General features: G+C 31.1%; 2 protein-coding genes across 3 annotated transcripts in view; both read left to right on the top strand.

Annotated features, from left to right (window-relative positions):
- Nucleotides 1-51: 51 nt before the first annotated feature.
- On the top strand, nucleotides 52-5,466 carry LOC101501131 (cellulose synthase-like protein D3). Of its 2 annotated transcripts, none has more exons than XM_004511365.4 (4): nucleotides 52-187; nucleotides 1,298-2,176; nucleotides 2,373-3,180; nucleotides 3,289-5,466. In XM_004511365.4, exons 2-4 carry the CDS (start codon nucleotides 1,335-1,337, stop codon nucleotides 5,047-5,049), a joined length of 3,411 nt encoding a protein of 1,136 aa, XP_004511422.1. In that variant the 5' UTR covers nucleotides 52-187; nucleotides 1,298-1,334; the 3' UTR covers nucleotides 5,050-5,466. The 2 variants fall into 2 exon arrangements, with proteins under 2 accessions (XP_004511422.1, XP_027193462.1); XM_027337661.2 differs by lacking the exon at nucleotides 52-187 and adding an exon at nucleotides 211-300.
- Nucleotides 5,467-10,235: 4,769 nt separating this feature from the next.
- Nucleotides 10,236-15,554, top strand: part of LOC101501443 (4-coumarate--CoA ligase 2) — a 6,383-nt gene continuing 1,064 nt past the window's right edge. Inside the window, exons 1-4 of the mRNA XM_004511366.4 lie at nucleotides 10,236-11,609; nucleotides 14,865-15,063; nucleotides 15,270-15,415; nucleotides 15,541-15,547. Coding sequence (XP_004511423.1) covers nucleotides 10,476-11,609; nucleotides 14,865-15,063; nucleotides 15,270-15,415; nucleotides 15,541-15,547 — 1,486 coding nt within the window. The 5' untranslated portion in view covers nucleotides 10,236-10,475. The remainder of the gene's footprint in view (nucleotides 11,610-14,864; nucleotides 15,064-15,269; nucleotides 15,416-15,540; nucleotides 15,548-15,554) is intronic.

Consider the following 15,554-nt stretch of genomic DNA (forward strand, 5'->3'; position numbering starts at 1 on the left):
TATATCTAACAATAATTAATAGTATTTTTTGGGACAAAAATTCTATTTGGCTTTAGCGGCACAAAAATAGTGTTTGTTTGTATTTTTTGTCTTAGTGTTGTCTCTCCGCGGTTGAGTGCTGGTTACAGTTGGAGAATAAGAAGAACCTTTTCAAACACTTTCTTTCAAGCTTTTCATTGTTTTTAAGGTAACATTTTTTTTAATAATAATGTTGTAATAACATCATTCATAAACATGCAACACACTGATTCACTCGTCTGAAACAGTTTTCTAATGTAATTATTACAAAAAAACATTAAGGTATGCACTACTACCCTTTAATGAGAAACGCCTTAATCGGTGTTTTTTATGTTCAAGGTATAAACTTTACGAGTTTGAGATTACATAGGCGAAAAATCAGTGGAAAATTGGAATTGGGCAATTTTGTTTTCTTTCCTCGATTGTTTTTTTTTTTTGTTTTTTTTTTTTGGGTTGGTTGATTCATCATGGTAGTGAAGTCAAAGTAGTTTACCAACTAAGACTCACTTGTTAATGTCATTGTTATTTCGTTTTTTGTTTAGACAAATTTCATAGTTTTTTTTATCAGAATCTAGTCCTGTTCCGAGCTGAAAATTTGTGAGAATGGATAAGAAAATTTTGGGATTTTTTGCTACTTGGGGTTTGTGGAATAAAATGTACTTGATTGAGTATCTACATCATTGTTAAGATTCAGGGTGATTCTGTTGTCTCTATCTTTTCAACTTTTTTTCTTTGAAGTGGGGTTTGAGGGTGGAATCATGTCAATGAAAAGTTATATTATTCGTGATATTTATGTGACTAATAGACATTTTTGCACGTTTTTTTAGTGCACGTTTGGATTCACAGTAAATTTGATGAAATCACTATGGCACTGTGATTTTTTTAGCTTAGTTTGTTAAAATCGCGGCGGCACATTGTGATTTCGCCAAACACACCTCCAATTGAAACACACACTTAGACTTTATTGAGATATAGCTTGTTACTTTGTTTAAGCAAAATGATACTGATAGTAGAAGAATCACAAATTATGTTTTGATTATTAGAATAATTTAGAATTTATCACGAAAAAGAATCGAAAAGCTTTTGTCCTGTTTCATTTGTTTGATACTTGAATAATTTGTCTTCATTAGATATAACCTGTTACAGTCATTTGTTCTCGATCATAGCAACCTTAGCCATGTATTAAGGTTGATCATTTATATTTGGTTTCAGTCTTTGTACAATTGTTTATAGCAAATTGAATTGAATTTGATTTAAGATAAATATCTACAAATTTCAGAATTTCAGGATATTGTTTTCAGTCTTAGTTCTCAAATATGAATTCAAGATCATTAAGGTCAAGCAAGTCATCTATATCAACATTTTCTGATGCATCCGAACACCAGATGCATCGTTTACCTCAGACTAATAGAGTGACATTTAGAAGGAGTTCCTCAGGTCGCTATATCAATTATTCTAGAGACGATCTCGACAGTTTGCTAGGGAGTAGTGAGTCTATTGACTTTGAAAGTGTGAATATCCGTGAGCTAACTTTGGATCCATTGATCTCAAAGAAAGTTGAAGAGCATTATGTGTCAAATTCGCTCTTCACAGGTGGATTCAACAGTAACACTCGAGCTGTTCTAATGGATAAGGTGATAGAATCTAAAGCAAACCATCCACAGATGGCTGGTGCAAAAGGATCTTCATGTGCAGTTCCTGGTTGTGATTCTAAGGTGATGAGTGATGAACGAGGTGCTGATATTCTTCCATGTGAGTGTGATTTTAAGATATGCAGAGATTGTTATAAAGATGCGGTAAAAGTTGGAGGTGGAATATGCCCGGGATGCAAGGAGTCGTATAAAAACACAGAACTAGATGAAGCGGCTGTCGATAACGAACTCCCCCTTCTGAGTCCTCCGCCGATTGGAATGTCTAAAATGGAGAAGAGGTTGTCGATGATGAAGTCATCAAAGTCGGGACTAATAAGGAGCCAAACCGGAGATTTTGATCACAATAGATTTCTTTTTGAAACAAAGGGAACCTATGGCTATGGCAATGCTATATGGCCAAAGGAAGGAGATGATATTACCTCTGGGCGTAATGAATTGATGAACAAACCATGGAGACCACTTACACGGAAACTGAAAATACCAGCTGCTATTCTGAGCCCGTATCGGTATAAATTTGCCTATAATTCTGGTTTTTAATTATTTGAAACTGATTTTCTGTTCACAATTTTTGAATTTTAAGTTTGCCTATAATTATATCACAAACTAGTTTATGAACTTGAAAAGTAATGTGCACTACTACATTGATTATATATGTGATCTGACAATTCCGTTCTTGCTGTTGTGCCTGTTTTTTTTTTACAGTCTCATCATTTTTGTTCGTATGGTTGTATTGGCACTTTTCCTGACTTGGAGGATCAAACATCAAAATACCGACGCAATATGGCTATGGGGCATGTCTGTGGTTTGTGAGATATGGTTTGCTTTTTCTTGGTTGTTGGATCAGCTACCTAAACTATGTCCGGTAAATCGTTCTACTGATCTTAAAGTTCTGCAAGAGAAATTTGAAACACCGACGCCTAACAATCCTACCGGGAAGTCTGATCTTCCGGGCATAGATATCTTTGTCTCGACTGCTGATCCCGAGAAAGAACCACCTCTTGTCACTGCCAACACAATATTGTCTATCTTAGCTGCTGATTATCCCGTCGAGAAGCTCTCGTGCTATGTTTCTGATGATGGAGGTGCACTTCTAACTTTTGAAGCAATGGCTGAAGCTGCTAGTTTTGCTAATGTATGGGTTCCCTTTTGCCGCAAACATGATATCGACCTCAGAAATCCCGAGTCGTACTTCAACTTAAAACAAGACCCTTACAGAAACAAAGTGCGGCCGGATTTTGTCAGGGATCGTAGACGGGTGAAGCGTGAGTATGATGAATTCAAGGTTAGGATCAACAGTTTGCCTGACTCTATTCGTCGCAGGTCAGATGCCTTTCAATCAAGAGAAGAAACCAAGGCCATGACGGTTCAGAGACAAAACAATGAAGATGAATCTTCAGACATCGCAAAGCTTCCAAAAGCAACGTGGATGGCTGACGGTACTCATTGGCCAGGGACTTGGTTGAATCCTACATCTGACCACTCCAGGGGTGACCACGCAGGTATCATTCAGGTATACTAAATAGGTCCTAACCCTTAGAGAGTTTTTTGTTCAAGTGTCAAATTAGTCATGGAGAGATGAGTAATAATGAATGATTTTGTTCTTTCATAATTTTTGCAGGTGATGTTGAAACCTCCGAGCGAGGAACCTCTTATTGGAAAAGCCAAAGATGATGCAACGCTCATTGACTCGACTGATATCGACATCCGTCTTCCTCTTCTGGTTTATGTCTCTCGAGAGAAGCGTCCAGGCTATGATCACAACAAAAAAGCAGGAGCCATGAATGCCTTAGTTCGAGCCTCGGCTGTAATGTCTAATGGTGCATTTATTCTCAATCTTGATTGTGACCACTATATCTACAACACAAAAGCAATGAGAGAAGGCATGTGCTTTATGATGGACCGTGGAGGTGACCGTATTTGTTACGTCCAGTTCCCCCAAAGGTTCGAGGGGATTGATCCTTCTGATAGATATGCTAATCATAATACTGTTTTCTTTGACATCAATATGCGAGCCCTCGATGGACTTCAAGGGCCGGTATATGTGGGAACTGGGTGCCTTTTCAGACGGATTGCACTTTATGGTTTCGATCCACCCCGGTCTAAAGAGCACCATCCAGGTTTCTGTTCTTGTTGCTTTGGCCGGAAGAAGAAGGTGTCAATGTCTAGCATCCCCGAAGAGAATCATGCGCTACGGATGGGTGATTCAGAAGATGATGAAGAAATAGCTCTATATTTGACTCCAAAGCAGTTCGGAAACTCAAATTTCCTCATTGAATCTATCCCAGTGGCAGAGTTCCAAGGCCGGCCACTAGCCGATCACCCTTCTGTGAAAAACGGACGCCCGCCGGGTGCTCTCACCCTACCACGTGACCTTCTTGATGCATCAACCGTAGCAGAGGCTGTCAGTGTCATCTCGTGTTGGTTCGAGGACAAGACTGAATGGGGACAACGTGTTGGATGGATCTATGGATCAATTACCGAGGATGTGGTCACCGGATACAGAATGCACAATAGGGGATGGAAATCAGTTTACTGTGTGACCAAGCGTGACGCTTTCCGTGGAACCGCTCCCATCAATCTCACAGACAGGCTGCATCAGGTCCTTAGATGGGCTACTGGTTCGGTCGAAATCTTCTTGTCTAGGAACAACGCCCTTTTCGCTAGCCCGAGAATGAAACTTCTTCAAAGATTAGCATACCTTAATGTTGGAATTTATCCATTCACATCCTTTTTTCTAATAGTCTATTGCTTCCTTCCTGCACTATCCCTATTCTCTGGCCAATTCATTGTTCAAACACTCAATGTAACATTCCTTTCATATCTCCTCGGCATCACCGTGACATTGTGCATGCTTGCCGTGCTCGAGATAAAGTGGTCAGGCATTGAGCTTGAAGAATGGTGGAGAAATGAACAATTTTGGTTAATTGGAGGGACAAGTGCACATCTAGCTGCTGTGTTTCAAGGTTTGCTCAAAGTCATAGGAGGGATCAACACTTCATTCACATTGACTACAAAATCCGGAGGCGATGACATAGACGACGAGTTTGCTGATCTCTATATCGTCAAATGGACGTCCCTTATGATACCGCCGATCACAATTATGATGGTTAACTTGATAGCTATAGCAGTTGGAATTAGCCGGACGATATACAGTGTTATACCGCAATGGAGCCGATTACTCGGCGGCGTTTTCTTTAGTTTTTGGGTTTTGGCTCATCTTTACCCTTTTGCCAAAGGTTTGATGGGAAGAAGAGGAAGGACACCAACCATTGTTTATATATGGTCAGGACTCATAGCAATCACTATATCTTTACTTTGGGTGGCAATTAATCCTCCTGCTGGAACTAACCAAATTGGAGGTTCATTCCAATTCCCATGATATAATAGTTCATTCTTTTTATTAGATCAATCTTTCACCAATTCATTTTTGGTTTATAGTTATTTTTTTGTCTCTTTATTATTTAACTCATCAATGATATTATTCATTGGACTTCAATTATTTAGTGTTGCCTATTCTTTTGAATTTTGTTTAGAACTTAATTGCAGAAATGAGATGATACTCATTATCTATTTTCTTGCATAAATTAGTATTTGTTTCTCTTGTTTCTGAAGGTTATGGAGGAAAAATATAATTTTAGCAAAATTATGTTTTTTTTTTATCAAGTGGAAAGACTATAAAGTCAAGAGTTCAACTTTGTGTATTATTATTTGATTATTATTGTGTGTTATAATATTGTAAAATTGTAATATTAGAGATTACAGTAGTCAAATTGATATGTGTATTTGATTGAAGATATTATTCTGATAATTTACATGATTAACTTAGATTTATTTGTAACTTAATTAATTAATCAATTATGATACTTATATTTATAGCATCATATTGAAAAAATTAGAAGATATTTTACTTAAGTTTTACTATGATTTTAAATTTATTAATTATTATTTTAAATAATTTATCTGGAGAAACTTTATATTTTTAATTAATTTTTTATTAATTGAATTCACTTATAAATGAGTTCAACAGTAGATTTAAGAGCAAATATCACATAAAAACTACACTAAACACAAACCGAAAGAGCTTATGACGTCTTGAGGATCTGGGAAAAAACAAAGCTGAAAAATAAACCAAAACCAGAAGAGGATTTAAACTTTTTATAATTTTAGTTTTTTATTCAATAAAATAATTATTTTTTAAAAATATCTATAATTTTATATTAAATAAAATTAAGTTTTGATACACATTTTTTCTTTAAATTTTACTATCCCTTTATACTATGCTTTTACAATTTTATTTATTTATCTATTTATTTTATTAAAAACTGATTTTTTTTGAAATAATCGTACAAAAATATCTGCGTTTCAGTGTACATCTTCTAGACTCACTGTATAAGAAAAAATATGCTTTAATTGGTCATAAGCAAAAATAATTAATTTTAATTTTCTTTTATTATAATTTTGATCTCTATTTTTATTAATTTATAAAATTAGTCCTTCAGTTTAAAAATCTAACAGTTTTGGTTCTTCTCTCAAATTATTTTATCAAAAAATAATGATATAATATATTAATACTAAGTTATTAATATCTATAAAACTCCAATAAAACTGTGAAAATATAAGATCAAAATTACCATTAAAATTTAAATTTTTAATATATTATTTCTAATATACCCTTCATTTAATTAAAAATCTAACAAATTTAATACATACCTAAAAAATTAATTGCCCGTAACAATTTTTTTTATTATATGTAAAGGTAATTTCTCTTACATTATGGGTATGTGTATAATGGTTCCAATGGCTCTAAAAACCAAGGACTAATTGGTTTGCAATATTGAATCTGGCCATAAAGACTGTATCATTTTTTGGGTCAAAACGTTGTACCAAATTGTCTATTGTATATTACGGTGGTATTGTAAAATCAGTGCAACTTCAATTTGTGGACTGTCCCACAGGTAGATAAAACTTTCACTTGTTTTTTTAAACAAATATTATAAAAATTGAGTAAAAAAATAAATATTATTAAAGCTGACCAAAACGTTAGACTTAGACATATAGGAGAAATGCAAAACCTGAGGTATCTTTAATATTTTCTTATTATTTTATTATATTAATTAATAGTTTGAAAAGTTTTTAATACCTTCCGTGAATACTATTTAAAAATAGATTTTTGAGTTAGGATATAGTCATAAAATAATTTAAAAGAATAGTCATGACAAAAAAAGTAACTAGTTCAATTTTTTCTTATATTAAATTAATAATTAATAATATTGATTATTTAAATAAAAAATTATTAGACACGAGATACTAAGGACCTAGATGTATTTGACAATCATTTGGACTAAACGAGGTTTTCTTAATTACTTGTTATAACTTGTTAGTAAATGATCATAATTGAGACCATCAAGGGATGGCTCACTTACCCTTATTCCTTCCTTTGTATATGAACATATGAATGCATATAATAATTATATTCTTCACATAGATCACATGGCAAATATTATGTGTATCTTAATTCATGAAACATGATGCACATGCATCAATTTATGAAATGTCAATTAAAATATTGGATTTACATCAAGTATACATGATAAAGGGTTTAAAAGATAAGCATATATATATACACGTAATTCATAGTATTTTTACTCACTATTATATCTTTGTACTGCTCAAATCAAATTCCAATGTTTGAGTCATCAAATAACATGTTGAAACTCTAAAGTTCGTCGGTTATTGACATATTAAAAAATATATATACTAAATCAAATAAACTCGATTATTATTAAAAGTATTATTTAGGCATTTTCATGTAATGTTTATTGATGTATTTTTATTTTGTAAAAAATTATTACAAAAAAATATAGAAAATCATGCATAATTTTTCAGCACATGTTGTTTATGTATGTCAACATTCACCAAATTTATCAAATTCAATACAAAAGTGCTGACAGATATATAAACAATATCCAATTAGTATCATGTAAACATAATCTTCGAAATATTCCCACTAATACAAACAATCACGATACAAGTTTTGATAATAAAGATACAACATTCATATAATGTGTATGATCAAGAGCAACACAAGAAACACGCGTATACTTTTTCTAAAAGATAATTTTAGTGTAAACATTATATAAAAGTATGATATATTTTCCGTACAGCACGTACGGTTATACCAACTTCAAATTAATTGAACTTTTAATTGTAATTTATGATGATAACTTTTAGGAGTCATAATTTGAAAACTCATAATTGTTTTATAAAAAAAACAACTGTATTTCAAATTATTTATGGATGTATAAATATAGACATTGTTCACATATATTGTGCGTGACATAATTTACAATAACTGTATATATTAAATTACTTTCTCAATTTAATTTAATTTATTTATTATATGATATTTTAAATAAGATAATTTATATTTTATAATTAATGGTTATTCATGTTTTGCTACATATTGTTGAAATATTTAAAATTAATGTACTTTCGTGCAAGACACAGGTTGGTAGACCGATAATATTTTTTTCGGTATGTTCCTAGACCAATAATATTATTAACAAATTATGTGAAAATGGAATTTTCAATATTTATTCTTCTAACATTTATTACTTTTATTGATTTTAGAGTATAAAATTCAAATTCGTACTCCCTCTCGGATCAAAATTATAAGATACATAACCAAAAATAAATAAAACTAATAAATTCATTTCTTGTTTTAACTTTGTTGAATGTTGTTTCATATATATCCTTAAGAAAAATTATAAGACATTGAATACATATATCAATATTAAAAACAAACATTTTAAATGAGAATAAATAATTTAAATAATAAATACTTATTTAAAGTTATAATTTTATCTTATAAATATAACAAAAAAAATTCTCAAAAATTGTCTTATAAATTAAGACCAAAAGGAGTATAATATTGTAATAGTAATATAATTAATGTGACAGTTGAAAAACCATAGGTAAAAGAGGACATATAATATTGTCATGTGTACTTTTAACTTTTAATTATTTGATCACTTCTCATTTGTTTAGATGGCAGATACCGTGTTGAACAATAATTTTATATTTAAATTGTATTTTCAATAGTGTAGCTTAATTATACATAACTTTTAGTAAAAAAAAAAATGAAGAAGCTTATTGTGTAATTTGGTATGAAGTTCAATTCATTGACTTGGTACACTAGTATAGTATTACTTTCCTTCCCATAGATTGAAACCAAAATGAATCATGCCAGGAGGGTTCGAGTGAGGTGAGGACCATAGAATCCTCCCACGTGGAGCAGCAGCCATTATTTATTACATGGTGACTGCTCACCAAATATTTTTACAACTTGTTCTTGTAAAAATCAAATATTTTACAGGTTGTTAGTTTTGTAAAAAGTTGGTCTCGTAGGTTTGAAAAGTGTGATTAATGTTTCGACCTTATGTTTACAGTACTACTTTTTTTATAAATATTGTGAGTTTCACGTCACATCTAAGTCTTTACAGTTCTATTCTTTTAAAAAATATGTTTTAATGAATTAAAGAATATAATTGTTTATAATTTATATTTAGTATTAAAGATTTTTGTGATTAATTAATTAAATTAGTTAGTTATATTAGTTAGTTATTTTACATTTACGAGTTGTTTGTAAGTGCTGGATAAATATGTGTAATTATTGATTTAATTTATTCTCTATATTATCAATATATTTTAATTAATTTTTCTCTATTTATTTTTAATCAATCATGAATCTAACATGGTATCAAAACTATAATTATTAGCAATATTATTTTCTCAATTTTGATAAATATTTTCATGAAAAATGGTTTTATTCACTATTTGTTTCTCTATTCCATCAATATTGGTTTTTGTTGTCTTCACTCAAATTTTTACATTTTTCTTCATTAATCATGAAGGATTCTTGTGTTTATGGTTACATGTATTATTAGCTAAAACTTTGTTCAATATGGATAATAAAAAAATCAAGAACATTGATGACAAAATATTAATGATAGAAAGCAACAATAAAAAAAAAATATATAGTGTCAAAATTCAAGATTTATAAAGACAAATAAATCTTGCAAGTAGATAAATATTGCAACCAACATATCTATTGTGATATTAAAGAAAAGAACAAAAATAATACAATTGATGAAAAAATAAGTCATCAATTGATTTGAGTCAAGAGTAGATGAAAAATAAATGATAAACAAGTCATATATATTTATGGTCCTTCAAAAGCAATTCATTACACGTACAAAGTGTAATCGATAGATTCAAAAAAAAAAATTAGAGGAAGAATTGAGGAGATTAAGGAAAAAATCCTTAGGATAAAAAATATCAAAATATATCTTCCATGAAGAATTCTTAAAAAATAATTGTAAAACACATGTAGAGTATATTCATATTATAATTTTTGCATAAAAAAAAAAAAGTAGAGAAAAAGACAGAAAAGCGGGTAGGTAGGTAAGTAAGAGTGGCTAGAAGAAGAACGCATGGTTTTGAACGTGATACTTGGTCACCTCTCCCTCTCTTCTTAATTCTTTCTTTCTTATAAACTAAAACCATCCTTTCACTCCCACCTAACCCCCCCTCTCCCTTCATTTTTCTCTCTTCACCCTCCAATCCCCATTTTCTCTACCTTATATTAACACATTTCCCCAATCTTTCTTTTCCACCACTCTCATCAATTTCACTTCTTTTCTTTTTTATTTCTCCTTCCTTTCATCACCTTCATTTTTCTTAACCAAACAAACACCTTCAAACCATTTCACTTAGAAAAGAAAAAAAAAACCAACATAAATCAAAATGTTGTCAGTAGCTCCTTCCGTTGATGCCAAACAGACCACAGAAGTGTCTGCTTCTGTCACCAAACTTAACACACAGCAACAAGAGCCTACTGATTTTAATCATAATCATAATCATGATCGTGATGATAATACTAATTCTATTATTTCTTCCCAAAATAACCTTATTTTCAAATCTAAATTACCAGATATACCACTCTCTAACCACCTCCCACTTCACACCTACTGCTTCGAAAAACTACCCGAAATCACCGATCGTCCTTGTCTCATCGTTGCTTCCACCGGAAAAATCTACACCTATGGTGAAGCTCATCTCCTCTCTCGTAAAATCGCTGCCGGTATGTCAAAACTCGGAATCCAAAAAGGCGATGTAATCATGATTCTCCTCCAAAATTCAGCGGAATTCGTTCTCTCTTTCATCGCCGCTTCAATGATCGGCGCCGTCGCAACCACCGCTAATCCGTTTTACACAGCCGCTGAACTCTTCAAACAACTAACCGTTTGCAAGACGAAGCTGATCATCACGCAAGCAATGTACGTTGATAAACTCAAACAGAACGAAGAGAACGGTGAATTCGACTTCAAGATAATAACCGTCGACGAACCGCCGGTGAATTGTCTCCATTTCTCGGTGATTTCCGAAGGAAATGAAGAGGAATTGCTGGAAGTGGAGATCGATCCGGAAGACGCGGTGGCTCTTCCGTTTTCTTCCGGAACAACGGGATTACCTAAAGGAGTTATTCTAACGCACAAGAGTTTAACAACGAGTGTTGCTCAACAAGTCGACGGAGAGAATCCGAATCTGTATTTAACAACAGAAGATGTACTTCTATGCGTTCTTCCGTTGTTTCACATATTCTCTCTCAACAGTGTGCTATTGTGCGCACTGAGAGCAGGGAGTGCGGTTCTGTTAATGCACAAATTCGAGATCGGAACATTGCTTGATGTAATACAGAAACACAGAGTGACGGTGGCGATGGTCGTTCCTCCGTTAGTTTTGGCGTTAGCGAAGAATCCATCGGTGGCGGAGTTTGACCTTAGTTCAATACGGTTGGTGCTTTCCGGAGCTGCACCGTTAGGGAAGGAACTCGAAGAAGCTCTCCATAACAGAATTCCTCAGGCCGTTTTGGGACAGGTAAACTTTTTTTCTTAACTTTTAAAATTTTATTACTATTATTTAAAATTGCGATATAACCGTAGAAACATCAAAATCTGCGAGAATTAAAAATGATTACCTCAAATAAATTTTCTGCTGCTCCATACTTTAGTCCATTTTCAATTTCATCATCATCTTTAATATCCATGCAAGTGAGACGGGACTGGTGTTGCAAAATTAATTCAACGAGGGCATTATCGTCATTGTGATCATTGCTGGCATAACTATTTCGTTCGGTTTTGGTACTCTTGACGTGGCTTACATAAAAGCCGCTACAAATCTTATAGTTGCTATAAAACGCCTTAGTACTTTTTCATCTAGATTAAGTGTTTTAATTTATATATTATTTTTAGCATTTTTATTTTGTTTCAAAACAATGAGTGTTTAATTAGAAATTCAATGTATAACTTAATCTTGTTTTCAAATTACACTTTTATATAAGTTTTTTTTTTATGGAATTATTAAAAAATGAAATTTTTTATAACAATTAGTTATTTTGTAAAAAAATTTTTATATAAATATAAGGGAATTTTGAAATAAGTATATAACATCAAAATTACATTAACAAATTTAATTTTACTTTAAAGATTCGTTTGAATAAAAATATCACCCATAATATTTTATGTATTTTTTATTTGCATGATTTATTCCTAATTTATCTTCTACTATAAAATATATACATTTTTAATAAATATACTTTTAAAAGTATATTTCTTTTTATAATTCAAACAAATTTCATTTCATAAAATAATATTTATAAAAAAATTATTTTTGAATAAAATACATTCATAAACCATAATCCCAACACATATTTTTTTTTTAATATATGCTAAAACCTTAACCTCCGGTGACTAGTATATAGAGGATTAAATTCCTTAAAATTTTGGTGGTGTATTTATTGAGGACGTAAAAGAAATATTTGTTGAGTGCGTGGCATGTCTTGTGCCTTGTCTTGCAACTAATAATGGTACTAACAGAGCATTTTGGGTTTTTCATAAAAATAGAAATAAAAATATTTGTCTAAAATTAATGCTAATGTTTTTCATCGAGTGAATATCTTTTTTAATCTGTACAAAATTGGGATTTTAGTGAAATTTTAGCAATACTATTTACTTTCCTTATTAAATATAGGAAGTAAAACTTTGGGTAGCATAATTCATTGAGCTAATAATTTAAATATGTTTGGTACCCAAAGGACCAGGATTAAGACTTATGTTTGATGACGATAAAAAAAACGTAAGATAAATGTTAAACAACCTTGGGTTCTGGTTTTATAAATAAAGTAAAAATATATAATGAAAATGTAATTTAATTTATTACAAATATCATAAATGATTTCCTTTTACTTTGTCAAAAAGTTGTCTCATTTTTTATTTTCTTATACCGACATATAATAAATGCTATATTTGTCTCAACGATGAGTATGATTGCAACTTGCAATTGCAAGAAGTCAAGAACGGGATGTTATAACTCCTACCTACCGGGGGTATATACTTTCAGTCATTTCTTCTTTTGGAGAAAAAATACTACTACTTGAAGTTATTCCTAAGCAATTACCGGATGGATTTTTAACCATTCTTTTTTATAAAACTAAATTTAGTCGATGTTCTAATTTAAGATAAGAATTTTTTTTAAATCAGTAAAAAAAAATTATATCTGTCTCGTTCTCGTAACTTCCGAGCTCTATATACAATCTTACTTCTTAAGAAATTATGTTACACTATCAAACTACACATCGATTAAGATTAAGAGAAGTAATAATTTGGTATGAAAAAGATAATTTATAGAATGGTATGAGAAAAAAAATTAAAACAATTGAAAAAGTAGTTAGTAATGAATAATAAGGTAAAATAGGGAAAAAAAATTATTTATACCTTTTTTAATTTAACCGAAAATGACATTCATATTGTAAAACAACATGCAAATAAGATATTTTTTTAATCTAAAATAACTTACATCAAGTGACGGATGAAGTATGTTCTTTGCAAAAGCTACATAAAATATAATTAATTAAGTAATAGTTGAGTGGAAATAGCTAATTATTTTTTAAATAAGTTTACAGTTTTGTTGATGTCGTAACATATTTTGAATCAAATGATTTGGAGCTTAGAAGTATTTTTTTTTTTATGCTTAATTTATTTTTAGTCCTGCTTGTTTACACCATGACGTGGTTGAACTTGTTTTTTCAAACAAATGAAGTGGTTGACCTCTTTGTTGTTGTTGAGTAAATGAAGTGGTTGAACTTATTCAATACTACTAGTACGTAAGTTTCTTCTCGCATGACTTGGATATATTTATCTCATAAAATGTTATCTTAGTATTTGAAAATATAATATATTATCATTTTAATAATTGACTTCATTAAAAATTATAATTAATGATCAAATTATCAAAATAATTTACTATATATAGTAGCCAACCTATTTTATAACATTATTTTTGATACACATTACCATTATTCTTTAATAAGTAATAACAACATTTTCGAAAGTATTATAGCGTACGAAGGAGTATACAACGTGTACACATGTTATACATTGCTTAACGTCAAATTTGGCAACGTGACTTAGGAGTATATACCAATGTTGAATGGTTAGTTCTTTATTTGAAACAAATATTGGATGGTTAGTTGATTGGGTTCAGTTTCGTAACACCACCTAACAAGTGTGGTCAAAGTTTTTGTGGTTTATCCGTCTGAAAACTGCTGTCTAGTGGCCTAAATTTTTGGCTTATTTATTATAAACATGTGCAATGCGCATCAAACAAACGTTTGATTGTTCAACTTCAACCAACAAAAGGAATTTTAATATCATCTTCATTATACAAAAATAAATTAAATTAAATAAATGTAGGTGGTCCAAATTTTAAATTCTATATTTTTACGTTTTTTTAATTCATTTTTTCTTATACTATGAAAATGAGGTAGTACAGTTTTTCAATTCATAACAAAAAAAACTAGTGTATTTTTGTTCTCCTCATGTATATACAAAAACACAGTAAGTTTATTTCATAATTTATATTTGAAAACTGTAATAACTTATGCCAGCATCTAAACTAAGAAAATAAAAAATGAAAAGAGCAGTATTGGGGTGAAACCGTGAAAGCGCAATTATATTTGTTAACTTAAATTAACTAATGTACTATTATTTGTTTTCCTGTAATGTCCTTAATTATGTAGTTTCAGCTTCAAAATGAGAATTTAAAATTGGGAATTGTATGCATGTATGTCTTTAGGGGTACGGTATGACAGAGGCAGGGCCAGTACTGTCCATGTCTTTGAGCTTTGCAAAGCAGCCACTCCCAACAAAGTCAGGCTCATGTGGCACTGTTGTAAGAAATGCAGAGCTCAAAGTTCTAGACCCTGAAACTGGTCACTCTCTTGGTTATAATCAACCTGGTGAAATCTGCATCAGAGGCCAACAAATCATGAAAGGTACATATTATATACCCCTCTTTAAGTATTTTTATTTCTTTTGTTAAAAAAAGTATTTTTCTTTCTTTCAATAATTTTATAGATATCCACTACATCCTAATGTTCATGATAGAAATATTATGTACATTTTATGAAATCCTTCAATAGACCAAATCTCTAGAATCAAACAAGAAGACTGATTTATGTGCCACATCTAAATACTTTAGGATATTTGAACGATGAGAATGCAACAAAAACTACTATTGATGAGGAGGGTTGGCTTCATACTGGTGATGTTGGCTATATAGACGACGATGATGAGATTTTCATTGTTGACAGGGTGAAGGAACTTATCAAGTTCAAAGGCTTCCAAGTATGAATTCCTTAATTAGTGAATACATTTAAATTTGCCTCGATAAAATAAAATTGTATATAAAATAAAGAAAAAAAAAGTGGCAACAACCAATCATATGCTTAATTATTATTTTGTTTTGTTAGGTGCCCCCTGCTGA

This window comes from Cicer arietinum, chromosome 8, assembly GCF_000331145.2.
Source record: "Cicer arietinum cultivar CDC Frontier isolate Library 1 chromosome 8, Cicar.CDCFrontier_v2.0, whole genome shotgun sequence".
Taxonomy (NCBI): Eukaryota; Viridiplantae; Streptophyta; class Magnoliopsida; order Fabales; family Fabaceae; genus Cicer; species Cicer arietinum.